We start from the raw sequence: 19,730 nt of genomic DNA on the forward strand, positions 1-19,730 counted from the left end.
AGGACAAAGAGGACCCGGAGAGAGGGCAGAAACCTGAGCGCTTATGGGACGCGGGCATGCCTGTGGGGCCCTCCCCTCCCAGCTCCCTGCAAATCCTCCTCCTTGGTCACTGTCCCTGCCCACCGCACAGCCCCGGGAGGCAGGCCCGCCCGGACGGTTCTCCGCGACAGCGGGCCTCGCCAATTAACTGCCTGACGAGCCATGATTACGATGAAAGGCGTTCAGTGTGCAGTGAGGTGCCCACAGTGGGTAGGGCACATGGGGCGTGCCCTGAGCAGTGACACTGTCAGCTTGGAAGGAACAGGAGGGATCTGGGTGGGGTCCAGGTAGCACGGCCACAGAACCAGGGACAGCAAGAAGCAGGGCATCCTCTAAGAAAGGGGTGCCCTGGCTCCTCCTGGTGGCAGCGGGGAGGTGGGCTGGGGGCTGCTGGAAGCCCAGGGAGGGGCCTGCCCTACGCAGACCGCTTGGCTTGGGGTGGGCAGCAGGGTACGTCCAGGAGGCTGAGGAACCACATGGCCATGTCTCCCCTTGGGGCTGGGCTCTCCCTCTCCTGCCCTGTCCCTCAGCCCACCACGTGGGAATGTTTCAGCAAAGGTTCCCGGCTCAGAGGGGCAGCTGCTCAACCCCAGGAAGCCACCAGGCTCTCCTCACTTCCAGGGCACTTGGCCTGCTCCTCTGCCACCGGGTCGGGGGCACAGGAGGGCCCCACCCACAGGAAAGCACTGTGGGAGCACGCGCCGGGCAGGCTGGGCTCTGGTCAGAACAGGGCGGGCAGGAGTCTGCACTCAGCCCAGAGGAGCCAGCCCCTCGGGACTGCTGCCCCTCCAGCCCAGTGGGCGGCCAACCTTCCAGAAGGAACAGACCATAGCCCGCAGCCATCACGTGGCTCTCCGTGCAGATGGGCAGCCAATTCTTCAGCGGGACGCCTGCTAAGGAGGCCGCTCCTAGAGGTCCTCCCCAGAAGACACTCGGGGGGGGCGGTCCCGGTCCTGTGGGTCTGAGCCTAAAAGAGGGCATCCTGGCAGTGGGGATCCGGGAGGTGGGTGGCCCCATGCTGGATCCAGCCATGCCCACTCTGTGCTCCCTGCACCCAAGGTGAGCTGTACGAGGGCCCCAGTGGACAGGGAGACGGGATCACAGGTGGGGCGAGCACCCCGGAGCACGCCACGCTGATGGCAGGGGGCCAGCATCAGAGCCGGGCAGAGCTCCAGGTCCAGCCAGGCCATGCCCCGAGCCCCGCTGTCTGTCTGACATCACGTCCGGCTGGGAGGGTTTCCCCTTTGTCTCTCGAGTGGCCTCGGCCTTAAAATCACATCATCTGCCCTGTGAGTGGCAACATCAGCTCCCCGGGGGCAGCCGGTCCCCTCGCCTTCCCGGTGGTGAATGCGGCGCGCAGCCGGGGCCGCGACCCCTCCGGTCCCCAGTGTGGCACGTGGGCGTCAGGCGCACACCTGCCTCGCCACGCACGGGAAGTGCTCCCACGTGCCTCCTGAACTGGGGACCCGGGGCCCCCATAGCCCCCCAGACTCTATCTGCAGACCACCCTCCGGTGAGGCGACAGCAGGGTGGTTTCCCTTGTCCTCCGGGCCGGCCCCCGGCCCGCCACCACCACCGGCCCACTCTGCAGCCCTCATGGGACTCAGGTCCTTAGGGAGCCTCCCGGCCCCTCGGCTACTCCAGCCTCAATGGCTTAGAAAACACCCCAGGCTCCACCAGATGGTCCCTCGGGCCCACGCCAGGCCTTTCACAGCCACAGTCCCCAAGAAAAGCCGCGCTCCACCCTCATCACAGGGCGAGGGGCTGCAGGTTAGTGCTGAGGGCACCACGGCCCCGCCCCAGGAGACGGTGACTGCCCCACGAAGTGTCCCTGGCAGGCTTGGGGGGCCCCACGGCTTCCTGCGAAACAGGAGATGGAAGCCACTGCCACAGGAGCCTCGGCCGCCCTCCCAGACCTCCAGTACCGCGCTGTCTAGAGGGGGGGGCCCGGGGCGGCTGGCTCTGGCCAGCTCTGGTGGAACACCCTTGTTGGGAAAAGTGGAAGCCTATCCCCCTCATCCTTGCCACACAGAACCCACAGTGCCCGCTGCACGGCAGAGCTGACAGGCACAGCGTCTCTCTGCGTAGATGGGAGGCCGAGCCCAGAGCAGGAAAGTGGCCTGCACGCCATGCCCAGGAGGACAGCGCTCAGGCTGGGCCAGGCAGGTGCTGGTCCATGAAGCCTCTGCTCAGGGGCCTTTCAGGAAAGATGAAGAGGGCTCAACTCCCACGTGACACCAGAGGGGGCCACACCACTGTCCTGTAAACACTGCCAGACACGAAACTGGCCCCAGACTCCCACCTGCCCCTGCACTGAGGGAGTCTCGTTATGCTCCTCGGGGCCCTCACACACGAGCACCGCTCGCCCGCTGCCAGGCCTGGGCCCCCACTGCGCTTAGTGCCCCAGACCCCGGCCAGCCCCAGCCCAGGCCCCACAGGAGCACGGAGCATGCCGGCACAGCGCTTGGCCTTCCTGCCCCTACCAACACGGCCACAATGCCACATAGCAAAGCCCCTGCCCCCTGAACAGTTATTCACGTGCTGGCGGGGGCTGTCCTTTTCTCCAAATGAGCTGCCAGGCAGCCAGCCGGCGCAGGAGGCGGCGAAGGCCCCACCCCCGAGCTCGCTCGGCAGGAGCTGCCCGGGACCTGCTCTAACAAGCTTCAGACGCGGGCTGACTGGAATCACAAGGTATGAATCTTTATGAGGCTAATAAATCACTCCACTTTTCCTGCGCTGACGGTTCCCAGCACTTCAGACGCTGGAAAAGCCCGGCTCCCGTCCCAGGACTGGGGCCCTCCTCTGGCAGCGGCCGACCGCGCAGGGGCAGCGGGGGCAGCAGAGGCCCCGCCCAGGTGACCCGAGGCCCCGCCCAGTTTTGTGGGCGGAGGGTGGCACGGGGGCCAGCGCTCCCGCAGGACCAACGGGACTGACTAGCGCCCTGCCAGAAAAAGCATGAGGCTGGTGTGGGGAGGATGACCCTGGGGCGGATGAGGGCAGTGGCCTCCCTGCCCCTGGGCCTGCACGACCACAGAACTGACCGGCTCCATTGGTTGGTCTTCCCGCCCACGGCCCGAGGCCCCAAGGCGCTCGAGACCCGCCTTCTCGCCGTCCAGTGGTGGTTGGATCGGGAGCTCAGCCTCTGACAAACATTTACCGATTATCAAATCACAGTGGCAGCCAAACAGAGCCATGTGTCACCCAAGCAGCTGACGGCAATGCAGCCTGAGGAGCGTGGGCAGCTCAGTGATGACAAACCACCGCTGTCAGCCGCCTGTCCCACAGCGGGCCGTGTTCTCTGCTGTCCCACGCTACCTGGTACTTAACGACAACACTGTCAGCCCGAGACACAGCGCCGACGCCGGGGACTGTCAGGGTCCTATTAGAGGGAAGATTGAGACCCTGCTCTTCTTAAGCTCACTCAAGCAACACCAGCCGCTAGTTCCTACAATTACTGTGCACGAGCCATCGATCGCACGCTGACACCTGACCCGTCTGTATGAAATGGGAGTAGTTTGCTCTGTGACAGTCGCTATAGATTATGGGGGGCGGGTCTTCCCTCCCCATTTAACCATCGCTCTATGGGATGGAAGAGGGGAAAGTGAGCACCTCCCGCCACACACCCCACCCCAGTGTGGGGCCCAGCACAACCCCAGGGCTCAGGAGGCACATCCCTAAGCAGAGGTGACAGGGCGGCAGACACCTAGGGGATCCAGGCAGAGCACACCAGAGCAAGAGACAGCCGCACACCAGGCCATGCGCTCCAAAGGGCAGGGGCTCAGTGCCATGCAGACCGCTCACTTTCCTAGGACCCTCCTTCACGGAGAAGGGACAAGGCCGGGCTGGGAGCATGCTCGTAAGCAGTGACCGCCTTGACATGGGTTTGTCCAGACATAGCTGGTGCTCACCCTCCCCCCGCAGACCCAGGCAGCTTGGGGGCACGCTCTGCTGGCCCCGGGACCTTAAGCCTTGTCTGAAGTCAGAAGCAGCTGAGACAAGATGTCCTGGGACTGGGTGTCCCTTAGCCTGTTTCACTCAGGCCCCAGGATGGCCAGCACCCGTCAGCACAGGAATCAGCCACGGCGGGTCCTGGGACTCAGCTCCAGCCTCCAAAGACAAAACTCATGGCCCAGTCCCCATTCTGCTCCCCTCCTCCCTTGGCCCTTCTGCGCTCAGAACCCAGCCCTGACCTAGACAGCCCTCAGGACCCCGTCTGCGGCCAACCTCCTGCTCGCCTGTGGCCCCGTGCATCCAGCACCATGGAGCCCCCAGAACACAAGGGCCAGGCCCCGGGCCACCCACAGGACTCACGCTGATAGCTCTGCAGTGGCCGTCTGCAGCCCTGCACCCTGGGGTGGGGTGATGGGAGACAGCAGGTGCTGAGCAACCAGCACGGCCGAGCCTGCCCAATTAAATGGGGGAGGGGGGCCTACAGAAGGGCAGCTCACCCCTCATCCCAGACCTGGGTGCTGGGCGGGGGGCCACGCTCCCTGCCCATGCCCCGCAATCCCGGACATCCTGTAAGATGAGGGCCAGCAATGCCCCACACTCAGAGAGGAAACCGCTGCCCAGCCACCACGTTTGCCATCACGCTGTCTCACATATGCACAGGGCCACCTCCACAGAGCCACAGGTGAGTGGACCGAGGGGCTCCACAAGGAGGGGCAGGCTCTCGGCCTCAGCTGCAAACAGCTGTCCTGGGAGGAGGGGAACAGCCCAGCTCCTGGCAGCGCCGTGGCGTCTGTGCACAGGCCTGGGGCGGGGGCAGCACAGAGTACAGCCACACCATGTTCACCAGAGGTAGCCACAGGCACTGCAGGTCGGAGCTGTGGCCATGGATCTCGGGGGAGGGTCTTTTCTGGAGGGAGGTCAGGCTGGAGGGGACACGCCCGCCCAGGCATGTGTCCCTAGGATCCAGTGCTTACCGCAAGGCCGAGGCACCCCCAGCCTTCCCTCGGGGGCGCAGTTTACCCTGAAATGAACTCCTCAACCCCTGGTCTCAGCAGAGCCCGAATCTCTGCTGCTGACAACAGTGTCCTCTTTAAACATGCTGCACGCAGCACCTGGGGGACCCACAGGGGACTCTCTCTGACTGAAGTCCTGTTTCTTTCGGCTCATTAAAAGCTAACTGCCTTCTGATTTCCATGGGAGCTTGTCTCACGTCATTTCGCAGCCATCCATGCCAGCCCTTCACACTCACGGCATCAGAGGGACAGCCGCAGAGGTATGGGCGTGTAAGGCAGACCCTGGTCCAGAAAGTCCAGGCCCCATGGGGCACGAGCCTGGCAGTGGGGACGAGGATGTTCTCCACTCCGCTGGCCCAGAGGAGACCCAGGACCAGGCCTCAGCTCCCCAGTGCCAGGAGGGACAGGGCATGGCAGGAAGCACTGGGGGCACCGCTGGCGGGGACCAGAAACCAGCTGCACATGGTCACCTGGTCACTCCAGCACTCCCATGTCCGCTCACTGGGCCCAGCACTGTGGGGCAGAGTTAACAGTGCCCCGGCCTAGGCCCAGCCCGCCGCCCCCACCCACAGCGATCCAGGGGGGCACGCTGGACCCTGCGGGAAACCTCCCCACTGCACTGTGCATGGGGGGCCGGAGCCCACGCCTCTGGAGGCACCCCTGAAACGGGCCGTCCTGCAGTCCATGAGATGTGCCGGGCCAGACGGGCTCCCGGCCTCCCAGTGCTCTGTCCGGGAGGTGGCTGTGCCCAGCACAGGGACTGCGCTGCAGACACACTCAGCACGTCCGCTGGCTGTGGGGCGCCCTGCCACCCGCAGTCAGACAGGCCCGTGCTGCCAGCACCGTGCGCCCACTGCCCTTCCCTCCGCCTCCTCCGGCTGGCTGGGCTCCAGGGCAGCAGCCGCCGGCACACCTGGCACCGCGGGGAGTGCAGTCTGCACAGGTGGCACCCACCTTGGGAGCCCCAGGCGCTGGCTCCTGCTTGCACCGTCACTTCAGCGCCCCACCGCTGATAAGAGGGACGATGGGGACGACAGCTGCCAGAGCCCAGCATGCGAGTGACGCGGGGCCAACGCGGAGAGCAGAGCCCGCAGGACGACGGCCCAGAGGGGCTGCCTGGACACGGGTACTCCCGGGCTGAGGGCCCTGGGTGAGCCAGAATCCCCCCGTCCAGATGGGCAGAGGTGTGGGGCCAGCACATCTCCCAGGGCCCTACCACGCCCACAAACCGTAACCAGCTGAGGGAGCAACGTGCCAGGGACGAGACCCCTGGCCCGGGGCCACTCCCCTTGGACACCCACGGCATCCTGGCTACTCAGGCCATCCCAGAAAGGGCCCCAGACAGGGTGGCTGACACGGAGCAGGCCCTGGGTTGCTCCCTCACCCCCAGCACAGCTACAGCAGGTGGGGGACAGGCTGAGGGACAGAGTGCCTGACTCGGAGAGCACTGGCTCTGGGTCCCACAGGAGCCTCTCTAAGCGCAGCACCTGCAGGCAAGCTGGGGCCCCTGTGCTGGTCACCTGAGGTTCAGCCCTGGAGGCAAAGAGGATTATGGGGAGGGCAGTATCTTCTTGTATGTACACAACCCCCACAGCAAGGGGAGCTGCCAACCTCCCTGAGCTAGACACCTTATCCCAGCCATGCAGACCAGCCCGTGCTGGGAGCAAGGGTGTGGACCCAGCAGGCCCTGGCCTCTGCAGACCCCTGTAGACTCCGGGCCAGCGACACTGGAAGTGTCGGAGGCCCCACGGCTTAGGGCTCCTTCCAGCCAGGCCTGGAGAATGATGCTTGGGCAAATCAACAGTAACTGGACACCTCACGATTAGAAGCTGCTGGATTTGCGGTCGTGTGTGGCCACGTATGTCCTTTGCAAATCCCAACAATCTAGGCATTTAGACCCAGTGTTCAGATTGGAAGGTACCTGTGTGAGTGCAGAGAGCTCCAGGCCACACGGGGTGCTGCCCAGGTGGCTCCAGCAGGGCCTGGCTCAGCTGTGGTGCCTCCTCAGGCTCCTCCCAGCCCAGCGCCCTCCCAGCCTGGGCCTTTCCTGGAAAAGGCGCTGGCCTCCTGCTGTGAGAAAGGCCCCTGACAATCATGGTCCGCAGTCTTGGGAAAGCCGCTACCACCTCCCGTGGTCACAAAGAGATGGGACAAGCGGAAGGGCCACAAAGAGCAGAGGGCCCCACGAACACAGGCTTTTCCAGGGTCATGCCATGTCCCTAGAAACTGACAGCTGAAGAGGAGCAGCCCGTGGAGGGACGCAGGGCCCCGCCCTTCTAGGACAACCGAGCCCACAGCCCTTGTATCCCTCCCTCGGCAGAGCCACCCGCAGGACCTCAGGAGGACGAGAAGCAGAGGGTCTCAGCTCAGACTCTGGGGGGAAGTGCCCATTTTTGATGCTCATTCTGAGGTGGCTCCATCCATGTCAATGTGCTCCCACAAGGACACAGAGGGCAGGATGGGCTGACCAAGGGGACACAGCCCTGAGCGCACCACCACCCACCCACTGCATGCAGGCTCCAGGGCAGCACGTCTGTCCCCAGTGTGCGAAGCCCACGCCCAAGCCCCTCCCTGCCACCCAGAAGGAGGGAGGCGAGGGGTGGGGCCGTGCTCTCAGTGAGGAGGCCCGGTGGCACCAGGCCCTGCTCCTCCTCCAGCTACCTGCGGCATTAGACCCCATGGGGGACACAGATCAACAAGCCACTCCTGTCCTAAGCACAAGGTCCCCAGACACTGGGAGCGCCTTTCTCCCCCACAATCACACGCTGTGCAGAAAGGCGCCCTGCACACCCATCTGTGGATGGGAAAGTGGGCCCTGCGATGCAAGGTGGGCTGAGTGGGCCCCACTGCCCCGCACCCCTGCCCCCTCACAGACCCTGCTCTGCTGGACGCCTGCTGCCACACGGAGGCCCTGCCGGCAATGCTGGGGCCACAGCCTCCTCCTCCTGAGTGTCCCACAAGCCCACCCAGCGCGGATCTCCTCCCGGGGGCCCACAGGCCCATAAGGCTGTACCTCAGTCCAGCCCAGGGCAGCCGGCCTGGGCATTCTCGCTCCTGGGGCACGCACTGACTCTGCAGGCCTGTCTCCCCGAGGGGCACGCAGCCTAGCTGGGGCAGACGGCATCATCCAGCCAGAGTCCACCCGGGTGACCGCCACTGCACACGAAAGAACCAGGCATGCGAGCAAATCGGACTCAAGTGAAATGAAGGGGAATCCAGAAATGCGCGGTCGGACACGGACTTTAAAAATGACTGACACGATCAGGTACTAAAAGACAAGCCTGCAAATTCTGGCAGAGACCTAGAAAGTATGCAGAAAGACCAATGGAAATCTTAGAATTCAAAAATGACTCAAGCCAAGGCCTCGCGGAACGAGTTTAGTAGCAGAAAATACGAAGCTGCACAAGCGATGAGCAAACTAGAACAGGGGTTAGAAGAAACGATCCCGATTTCAGCATGGAGGAAAAAGTGATGGAAGACACAGGAAAGATGAAGGAGAGGTGCAGGGTGTGGTGAGCGGCTCCGCCACGGACGGAGCTGAGCTCCCAGGAGAAGCGGGAATGGGGCGGAAGTGACTGCGGCAGACAGGACGGCTGAGGATTTTCCAAAAGTGATGAAAACCATTAAGCCGCAGCTTCAGGAAATGGCACAAACGCTAAGCAGAATAAATCAGAGGCGCACGAGGCGCACCGTGGCACAGCCGCCGAAAACCACGTGCAGAGAAAAAGCAGCAGCCGCCAGCCACCCTGGGGGAGGACGGCTAAAGAAAGTGCCTGCAGCCCAAGTGCTCACACTCCTCGGGGAGTCCCACGAAGACGAAGGCTTTCCAGATGAACACCCGTCGAGGAAACGGTCTGCAGCAGACCAGCGACGCTCAGAAAACGTCAAGAGGTGTCCTTCAGGCAGGAGAGGAAGCAGTGAAAAGAAACGGAAGAATACACCCGCGAGCAGATCGAAATAAACGCGGGCTGTGCAAGACGTTTTGTGAAGTCTGAAACACGTGGACAGTTAGAGCCGCAACGTCCCCGCGTGTAAGATGGAAGCGGGGGACAGATCTCCGTCCTCCAAGCTCCTTGTTCCACCTGGGACGTGATCAGACGAGAACCTCTTTGTATCAGCAAGACAAGAACACACAGTCTAACCTCTGGGAAGCCACTAAAAGGAGAATAAAAGAGTATCCCGTAAGCTAAATGAGCAGAGACAGAACAAAAAACATGTATCCAAACAAAGAAAAAAGGAGAGGGAAAAACACAAACGGGTTTAACAAAGAAAAGCACATGGTAAGAAAGGAGACCGGCCCCCGAACACATCAGCAACCGCACCGTGTCAAAGACTGAACCTCTTAGACCGTTCCAGACTGCGCACGACACAGAAAGGCTGAGACGTGGGTGCCGCTGCGTGCGTTTGCATGCACGTGTCCACACACACGCACACATCCCGCAACATCGAGTCAAAGACTGATGTGGCTACACCCGAACCAGAGAAGGGAGACTGAGGCAGAAAGCTTTACTGGAGACGAAAAAGGGCATTTCAGACATCAAAAGATTCAATCCACCAGGGAAATATAACAGTTCTACACTTGTTTGCACTCGGCAAAGCGATCTCAAAATATTTAATACAAAAATGACAGGCAAAGAAATTAACAAATTCACAAGCACAGTGGAAGATTCTAGCACATCTCTGCAGGTGACTGTGGAAGAGAGAGACTCCCTCCCTGCCCCCCAATCAGTAAGTACAGAGATCTGAATACCACCTTCCAGAGCCACGCACCCACCACGGGGACCCCATGCTGCCCAGCGCACGCGGCTCTGCCGAGTGGACCACGCGCCAGCTGTGACACAGCCCTGCAGACCACATGGGACGGACATGACGCCGCTGCGTGCACAGTGGACTACGCTAGACAGCAGGCAGCCCCGAGCCCCGCCGGCCTGGAAGCGAAGCAGAGCCCTTCTAAACCACCCACGGCCAAAGGGAAACTCACACGAACCAAACAGTTCTGAAGGGAAACGAAATAACTGACTTGCAGAATACAGCTCTGCTTAGCGGGAAATTCATAACCTGAAAATGGCATCTTTGAAAAAAGAGACTGAAAGCCAATGTCCACCCACCTGGTCCTGGCACTCCATCCGGGCTCAGGCCCACTGGCCCGTGTGGGCAGCTCAGCCCCAAACTGGCGGCCCCTCCAGCCTCTGCTCCCCAGGGGCCCGTCTCCACCCTTGCTGCCCTATAGGGCGCTGTCCCAGGGCCCAGAGTCAAGGACACGCGGCCGCCAGCCCCAGCCCCAGGGCAGCAAGAGGAGCAGTCTGGCTCTGCCCCTCTCCGTCCATTGCCCCACCCTTCACCAGCCCAGGGGACAACAACAGTGTGGGGGTGGCAGCCGGAGCCAGACATGGACAATGACCCCCCACCAGCACCTCCCCTTCACAGGCAAGGCGTGAGGAGAGCCAGCAGAAGAGGGGTGACTGAAGGGGGCTCAGAAGGAGATGCACTTCCGGGTTCCCATGTGAGGGGCCCACCTCTGTCCCTCCAAGCCTCCCACCGGGCAGAGGGACAGGGAAGGGCAGTGCAAGTCAGCTCAGGGCCACTGGTCCACAGAGTCAGGGCCCAGAGTTCACAGCTCCCAGGCAGCGGCCTGCCACCCCGGCCTGTCTGCGCCCTTAGTGATGACGCCTGGCCTGCCTAGGCAGCCCCAGGAGCTCAGCAGGGCACACAGGACACATGCAGCGCGGACTGCTGCCCAGCAGAGTGCTGGGAACGGGGCGGCAGTCCCTTGACAGACTTAGCGTGGCTCCTCGTCCTTCCTTGGCCGATGGTGCTGACAGCGCTCTGGTCTCCCAGGGCAACAGAGACACAGCCACCGGGCAGGAGGGCAACTGGGAGGGGCGGGGCAAGCGAGAAGGAGAGGGGAGACATCCCACAGGTCTAAAGAGCTGATGAAGCCGGGAGCAGCAGCAGGGCCAGCCTGGCGAGGGCCCTCCCGCCTGGTGAGTTCCATCAGTGTCCCTCGTCCCTCTGTTCCAGGCAACTCCAGGTGAAGGACACCAGCCCTGCCCCTCTCCGTGCTCACTGTGCACTCTGCTCAGAAGGCCCCCAACCCCATCCCCAGTTCCTCCACCCTCCAGCCCTTGGGAAGCCCTGCCCAGCCTGGCACCCCGCCCCTCGCCTCCCAGCCAGCTGGCCAGTCCCTCTTTTCTCTCAGCCGTGAAAAGTCGCGTCTGTGCCGGCATCATCCGTTTTCTCCCTAGGCTGTTGGAGACCTCGCCAGGCTGGCCCAGTGGCCACATGCCCAGCACAGCACCTGAGGCTGCTGACATTCAGTGCCCATCAGCTTGCCAGGGGCAGGGACGGCACGGAGGGAGGGGCGAGTAGCCAGAAGACAAGGTGCCCTGCGGGCAGGCGACACCAAGAACAGCACTTCCTTCCCCCCCGGATCTCGCCTCGGCATGCCAGTGGACGCACCCAAACCAGACCCCTGTCCGTGTGGGGACTGCGCCAGCACAGAGGGGCCGGTGCAAGGGGGGCATGGGGGGTGGGGTGGGGGTAGCCCCAGCAGGCAGGAGCAGGGCCCCAGGGCTGATAGCCAATGTGGAGAAGGTGCCAAATTCCAGAGACCTGGAAGGCCACGCCCCACCTCCAGCAGCTGGGGGCCCCACTGAGGCTGGCCCCCTTTCCCCAAGGCAGGGAGGGGCCGGACCCAGGGGAGCTGCTGGGACAGACCACCTGAGAGCCAGGCTACCGGAAGAGCACTGGGGAGAGGAGGAGGGCAGCAGCTGGTGGGCTGGCGACCGTCCGCGGGTTGAGAGGGATCCTCAGGCCGGACAGGGCTGAGGTGGGCAACGAAACACGGGCCGTGACAGCCTGGGCACACCATGTCCACTGATCAGACACAAGGAGCAGCCCAAGCCAGGACCCTGGCCCACAAGGGTGCTCCCCTGATCCCCTGGGTACACGCTCCAGCCATCCAGAGAGCATCGCCCCTCCCTCCCCATGCTTCAGCTTCTTGGTGTGGTGTGGGCACCCCCAGCTCCACAGAGGTCGCGGCTCCCGGAGAGGCCCCGAGCCTGGCCAGGTAAACACGACTCCCAGGCCAGCTCTCGTGGTGATGAATTAGCGCAGCACAGCAAACGCAAAACGAGCCTGCAGCATGCCTGCCGCGAGCGAGGCCCGGGCCTGCGCTGGCCTCAGCACCTAACCGAGCACTTTCTTCTCCCTGTGAAAGGAGGCAGGACGCCAGACCCCGCCGCTCTCACACGCCTCACAGCATTTGCCGAAGTCAAGCTGAACCCACGGCACGGGATCACAGACCCCTCGGTGAAGTGCTGGCAGCCGGAGAGCAGCAGGAGCGCCAGCCACGCACTGGCCCCGGAGACAGCCACAGAAGCAGGCGCGTCAATGCCAGCACCAGGCTCCTGCCGGGACACTCGCAGGCCGAGGCCGGCACAGGCGCAGCACAGGCTGCCAGCGCCAAGCAGTGGGTTCCTGAGCTGCCTGTGGAAGCCACACTGCAGGGCTGCTGCCAGACCCACCCCTGCCCCGCCCACTCGGTGCACCTGGTCAGGGGGGCGGGGCCCTGTCAGAGAAGGTAGGCACTGGCCCTTCCTGTCAACTGCAGCCCAGCTGGCCACTCTTCTGTGCAGTCTGGGACTTCCCAGGCAGGGCCCCTGGCTCAGGACAGGCAGGGGAAGGACAAGGGCAGGCTATGGCCACATGTCCTCTGTGGTCAGGTGAGGAGGGCCCCTCCCATCCCAGTGACTTCTGGGAGATGACAACATCCCCCACCCACCTGCCCACCCACCTGCGGCTTTTCCTTGGCACCTGACAGCAAACACTTCCCAGTGGCTGTAAGAATGCCGTGACCTGTTGTCACCATGAAGCCCCACGGCCTGGGGCCCAGCGTGGCGGGTAGGCTGCCAGCCCTGGGTGTGTGTGGGCCAGGCAGCACCCTCTGCATACAGGGAGCCGTGCTCAGTGGCACGCATCAAGTGCATCGCTTCAGGGCGGCCTGAGTCACGGCACAGAGGCCCCATGTGGCCGGAGGGGGACAGGCCCCGGAGCCAGCCCTGCACGGAGTGAGAGCCCAGTACTGCCAGCAGCGCTCACTGAGTACCACCTGGCACGGCTCCACGGTGGTGGTGAACCAGACCCATCGGAGGCCTGTGGAAGGTTACTCGCCCTCTGCCGCCGCCGCCACCAGTCTGCAGAGACCGATCACGCGGCGTCTGCGCGGCGTCTGTGCAGTACAACGCAGGAGGCCCGCAGGCAGCAAACACGCCCCGGGCCCTTTCTCAGGCATCCTCTGGCAATCCCCCAGGAGAACCAGGAAGGGGCGGAGGCAGAGGAGGGCACGTGGTGACTCCAGGGCCCCCGCCCCGTCCCCCAGCCAAAGTCTGACTCTAAACCCAGAGAACAGGGCAGGCGGGGCTCAGAGGGCAGCGGAGCGGGGAGGGGAGGGGAGGGGAGGGGACTGGCAGAGAAGGGGAAGCGAGGAGTCAGGCTGGAAGCTTCACAGCTCAGTCCCCGAAGGCCCGCGGCCCCACGCCTGCTGAACAATGCAGTTCTGAATTCAATTAAAGCGATTATCTGTTGTGCCAAATAAATTGTGTACAGCATATATCCCGCGGCACGCTACACCTCCGGGCTCATTATTCCCTAACTGTTTCCTCCTGTTTATGCGCTCTCAAATTAAATTGCTGATAATATGTGCCAAAATAAAAAATGAGCGCACCTTGTCCCAGGAAAATTGATTCTCCCTTTTCCTGAACCGGCGACTGCCAGGTTTTATATACTCTGTTCTTGCTGATCATCAGTAATTCAATTTTCTTTTTATTGGCCCCCTTATCTGCTGAGCAACATAGTGGCAGAGCTGACCTCTTTCGCACGGGTAAATGTTTAAAATCTTTTCCCTGATTAATTTTGCCAGTTAAGAAAAAGAGGAGAAATGGCCCGGCTCTTAGCCATCACAATGAATAAAGCTTAATGTTGATTGTGATGGAATTTCTAATGCCGGGGAAATTGATTGAACGCGGCAATTACACTGCAACAGTAACTCAGGGGAGATGGGATCGCCTTCCCCTGGCCGCAGCCTTTTGGTTATTTAAAACAATCCAATTTGCAAGGATAATTATGTATTAGTGTTTTATCTGCCACTTGAAATGAACAGGGGAGTTTCGATACTGGCCCGGCATTAGCAGGTTATTGCTGCAAATTACTTGATATCTGCTTTCTTTCACATGAAGAGGAAATTAGGCAATCAATTACCAGACAAAGATGCACTGAGGGATAAGAGGGGCAAGTGCGCCCTCTGCTGACCACCGGGCCCGGCTGGCTGACGTGGGGACCTGGGGCTGGGCTTCCACAGCCAGCGACCACCACCCACCCGGGTCCCTCTGCTCCGGCAACCTGGGGTGGAGTCCACACGCGCCAAGGCACACAGCACATGGCAGCTAACATGCAGCCTCGCTTCCTCACGTCCCCTGTACCTGTGCCCTTCCCCCTCACGGCCAGCTCCCACGCAGGCTCTCAGCCCTGCGGGGCACCCGCTCCTCCAGGAGCCTCCGGCACGTCCTCAGCTGGGTCCCCGAATGCCAGACACAGCAGTCGTGAGAGCACAAGTCCCAAGTCCCACTACACAGGGCCAAGCCACCACCAGATTTCACATGCGCCACCTAGGAAGCCACCACAGTTCCCCCAGCTGCTCAAGGGAAGGGAAAGGGGACACCTCAGGCCCAGATGAATCCCTGCTCTCCAGGACAGCGTCACGGTGACCGCCTCTCCTTCCCCACTCATACAGCCCCCCCCCAGCACGGATCCCCAGCAATGCTAGCCTGACAGCAGCTCCCCCAATGTGCTGCCATCCCCTTACAGAGGGGGGGTCCTCCTCAAGGGAGCCACACCCCGTGACCCCCTGACCCCACTGATCACTAGCACACAAAGCCAACGTCCCAGGCAGCTCCCAGGCAGCGGCCAGTAGCAGGAGGGAGTGGTGCTGCCCCAGGCTTCCGAGGACAGAGGACACACAGGAAGGCTGGGGGAGCCCTGGGCCTCTCCCTAAAAAAGGAACCCGCTCACCCTCCTTCCCTGTCCTTCTACGACCAAGAGCGATGTTCTGGAAAGGCCATCGCATGCCTGCACAGCGGCATCTCCCTGCCCTTGACAGTCCATCCGCTGCCCGCCAGGCCGTGTGCTGGCAGGCCAGGGCCCTGAGGGCCGAGGTGGGCCCAGCTCGGGGCTCCTCAGAGCCCTCCTCCCCAGAAGCCCTGTCCCATCCTCCTACCTTCCTTGGGGAGGTGGGCCCGGCCTGGAGGCAGGCAGCAAGGCCGGTGCCTGGGGGCTTGCATCAGGCTCTTGGGGGGCGTCTTCTTCAGACCAGGGCTGCTCTTCCCCCGGAAGGCCTGCCTCCTCCGCAGGCTGAACTGGCTCTTAGCAGTGGCAGCAGGTGGGGGGCTGCCCTTCTTGTCCCCAGGAAGACTGTGGAGACAAAGAGCAGACAGCTCACAACAGGCCCCACGTTGTGGGCAGCCCCCTCCCCTCTCGCCCCCCCCAGATCTCAGTGCCAAGGAGTCTGCCCAGGAGGCAGAAGAAACCACAGGTTCCCGCCCTGCTCACCCCAATTTCCCAGCTGTGGGAGTAGGGATCCCCTCCCATCCCCCAAGCCCCCTACAGCGGGGAAGGTCCCAGGCCCTGAGCCAGGGCAGGCAGTCAGCGAAGGAGAGTGGCCCAGCCTCTGACCCCTGCCCGTCAGTCTCTGTCTCCCCAGACGAGGTGAGCACCCGACTAGAGCTGGGGTAAGGGCAAAGGAGACAGGTGATGCCCAGAAGGGGAGCTGCCACCAGCATCCCCAGCCCTCGCCACAGGGGGCTGTTCTCACAGCTCCCCTCCACGTTCTTGAAACAGGAGGTCCCCAGCCAGAAGTGAGAGGGTGAAGGAAGCCTGGGGCACCCAAGACAACACCTGTCTTGGGAGAGCAGGGCCAAAGACCAAGGTCGGACAGCGGGAAAGCCCTGTGGGGCCAACTCCCACTGACAATGGAACAGGCGGCCATGCTGGATGGCAGAACCAAGCCCTCTGGCCTTACCAGAGGCAGTGCCGTAACTAAGTCTCTGACCCCAGCCAAGTGCCACCTTTCTGCCTCCTCATGACCCACTAGGGTGGAGGCCAGGAGAGGGGCATGCAGTCGCCAGCACAAGGCAGCCTTCCCCCCTGGAGGAGGGACAGCCCCTCCTGCAGACACCCCGCATCCTGGGTTTGCTCAGCCAGTGGTTGGCCTGGGCACAATGTCGCCCGTCCACAAACCGTGGCCCAGAAGGGAAGACGCCCCAGCAGGAGGAAGGGCGGCCTTGCTAGCGCCTGCCTCCGCCTGTCCCTGCCTGGCTGGGGGCCCCAGGCAAGCCCCTGGCCATGCTGAGCCTCCCTTACTCAGTGGTAACCTCAGCCCCATCCCACACACAAAGCTTCGTGCTTGCCCAGGCCCAACCAGGCAGCGACCAGGCGGTGCCAGGTGATGCTCCATTTCCTCTCCCCACACCCCTGCGGGCAGGCCCTCCCATGGGCTCCGCCGGCCGAGCAGGGAGCTCACCAGGCCCGGCCGGGCCTGCCTGCCTGCACAAGACCCTGGGGGCGGCTGGGCCTCACCCAGTACTCCCGCGCCGCCGGACGATCTCGTTGCGGCTTCTCGCTCGGTAAGCCGAGAGCGGGTTCTCACTGGAGAAGGGCTTCAAGCTGCTGGGTCCCACTGCCGGCTTGTCCCCCGGCGGGGACCTGGATGGGACTGGAGAGAGCTGGGAGGCACGGTCCTTGCTGCCGGCCTCCGACTGCCAACGGAAGGAGGATGACGAGGAGGCCGAGGGGCTGGAGGCCTTCCACTTGTACTTGCTGGAGGAGGCCCCAGATGTGGAAGACATGGCTGACTTCCTGGGCTTGGCGTCCTGGTCAGCCCTGGTCTGCAGCTTCTCCGCTCGTTCTGCTGCGCCAAAGGGGGCCGTGCACACATTCCCCGAGGCCGCTCTGGGACTGAGGGCCCTTCGAGGCGCCCGGGGGCTCTTCGCCGAGGCAGCCACCCACTTGTAATTGTTTTTCCGGAACTTGTTAATCCGACAGGACACAAGCAGGGAGCTCTCCCGGGCGTGCCTAGGTCCGGAAGCTGGTCTAGCTGGGCCTGCCACAGAGCAGGAGGGAGCTGGCTGATCTGGGTGGCCGGCGTCCACTCGCCCGTCGGCAAGGAGCTGTGCGGCACAGCTGGCCGCGGAGTGGGCGCCCACCTTCCTAGCCAGGGCCGCTCCGGGGCGCTGCGACAGGAAGCGCGCCTGGACCGAAACTGCGCTCTCACTGACGGTCCGCCGCGGCCCCGAGGGGCTGTCACCCACACTGCTCACAGACTTCACCACCCGGGGCTTGCCAGGCTCCTTCTGGCAGACGAGAAGGGGGTCCTCTGTGCCGCAGGTCCCCTTCGCTCTTCCTGGCCTCGAGGGCTGCCGCTGCCCACCAGGGGGCTCACCCTCACCTGCCTGAGGCCTGTGGGTGCCCCAGGGAGGGCCCTGGCGGTCTTCCCAGGAGCCCCGTGGGACCCCCGCAGTGCTGGCCGAGCCTGGCTCTGACGGTGGTTTGATCTTGATGACCATGCTCTGATCTAGACTTAGCTGAACTTGCCTCTCCAAGCCATACTGCTGGGGGTCGGGGTCTCGGCTGCTCCCAGCCTCAAGGGTGGGCTGCGCAGCACAGTCGCCAGGTGGGTCCAAGGATCCCGGGGGCCGATTCACGAGGGAGTATTTCTTGCGCCACGCAGGCCCGTGGCTCTGGGAGAAGCCCCTCCGGCATGGACGAGGGTAGCGAGCGCTGAAGGCCCTGCTGCTGTTGTAGGCTGGTGGCTGCCACCGGGACGGCGCTGAGGGGCCCGGGGCAGGGGCATTGCCATGGAGGTTTTTGTAGTCATCGATCAAACCTGAGGGGACAGAATCACAGCCTTAAGCAGAGGGTGAGTGAAATGGCCATGACGTCCCGGAGGGACATCAGCGGACAGCAGCGCACGGATGCCACCTCGCTCCTGAGCCTGGCGCAGTCTCACGGCAGGAGGGGCAGCCCCTGGTGCCTGAGAACCAGTGACAGCTGAGCCCCGACCCAGCCTGCCTTTTCCGTCGGCCTTTTCCCCCTTTTACTGCAGCTCTAGTTCTGGCTGCTTTTCCTGACAATGCATTCCTGTGCCGTGATACTCCCTATTTGTTGGGAATATTATTCTCAAGTCCACGATCCTCTGAGGGGAAGTGTCACTGAATGTGGAAAGGTCAGAAAAACCCCATGCTGTAATGCCTCTAGAAGAAGGGACCAGCCAGCGGCGGAGGCCCTCTGGCTTGCCCACGATGGACGGGGGCAACACTGCACCTTAGAGATCTCCCTGTCTGGCACACAGAACGGTGTAACACAAGTGACACCCCTGGGCACCCGACACTTGACAAGAATGTCACTCCCTCCTCCCCGCAGGAGAGGAGAGGCCTGATCACCCAGAGCCCCAGTGTAGTGGGCTGTCACCACCAGCACAGGGCCTTTCCAAAGAAGCCCCGAGCCTGGGCTCTCACCACCCAGGGCTCCCGAGCCTTACAACTCAACTCGTAATCTAGTAGCCAGCCGCCGACTCCTCCCCCAGGTACAACACTCCTGCAACACAGGTCCGGCCCCCAGACCCGGAGAGAGCCACGTCCAGACCTGGTGACACCTCAGAGTCGGTATGATGGAAGCCCAAGGAGTGGCCCAAAAGCAAGGCCAGAACACCTAGACTCTCCCCTATACCCACTTCTCAAATTCTTAAGTCTTCCCTTTCTGGAAATAACTTTAAAGGGGAAACTTTTTAAGTATAGGAAGGTCGACTTAGATATAAAAATTTTAAAGTTTAGAAAGCGAGGCCTGGGCCTGGACTATCAAGGGGAGTGTGACTGTACAGAGGAAAAAAAGGTCAAAACGGGGCGCCCAAGGAAGGAACACGCTCCCTTCGCCGGTACGAGCTTTGCCGCGCCGCACCAGAGCCTTCCGCCCCACCGTCGGGGCCGGGGGACGCCGAGGACGCGCCCGCCCGAGGGGGTGGGGGCCGCCTCCCGCCGGTTACTAAGCGACCGCCCAGCCGTCCCGCGCCGCAGCGCCGGAAAGGCCCGCACTGTCCGTCGGACGAATCCCAGGCAGGGTGCTGACCCGGCCGGCCTGGAAGCCCCTCCGGCCCCCCACCCTCTGCCTGACCCTACCTCCACCCACCACACCTGGCCGAGACCGCGGGCGGAGAGCGACCCCCTTCGGGAGGCAGGCGAGGGCTCGCCGTGTAGTGAGGGGAAAGAAGAAGGCGCGACCCCAGCCCGGCCCGACCCACCCTGCAGGAGGCGGATCTGCCGCCGTAGTAGCTCCTTTTCCTCCATCTCCAGAGTCCGCGACGCCCGGCCAGGCCCCCGCGACGTCATCGCTCCGCGACCGTTTCCCAGCGGGCGGGGCGCGGGAGGCTGAGACTGCGCATGCGGCCGGGCCCGAGCGCCCGCCGGGCCAAGAGGGCGCGCCGTCGCCCTGACAACGCTCGCGGGGCCACGCACGCGCAGAGCAAGGGGCCGGGGCGACGTCACTACTGAGCGCCGGAAGTGGCCTCACTACGCGCCGGGAGGAGACGGCCCGGCTGCCTCCCGGTTGGCGAGCTTCCGACCCACCTCTCCGCCACTGGTCCCCGTTCCCGGCGGGACTGCGCGAAGGACCGAGACCTGG

General features: G+C 63.2%; 1 protein-coding gene across 1 annotated transcript in view; it reads right to left on the reverse strand.

Annotated features, from left to right (window-relative positions):
- ZC3H3 (zinc finger CCCH-type containing 3) overlaps nucleotides 1-19,503 on the reverse strand; it is a 60,652-nt gene extending 41,149 nt beyond the window's left edge. The window contains 3 exon segments of the mRNA XM_039845981.1: nucleotides 15,277-15,470; nucleotides 16,635-17,940; nucleotides 19,351-19,503. Of these exon segments, the coding sequence (XP_039701915.1) occupies nucleotides 15,277-15,470; nucleotides 16,635-17,940; nucleotides 19,351-19,438 (1,588 nt within the window). The 5' untranslated portion in view covers nucleotides 19,439-19,503.
- Nucleotides 19,504-19,730: the final 227 nt, after the last annotated feature.

The sequence above is a fragment of the Pteropus medius genome, unplaced genomic scaffold (assembly GCF_902729225.1).
Source record: "Pteropus medius unplaced genomic scaffold, Ma_sr-lr_union100, whole genome shotgun sequence".
Taxonomy (NCBI): Eukaryota; Metazoa; Chordata; class Mammalia; order Chiroptera; family Pteropodidae; genus Pteropus; species Pteropus medius.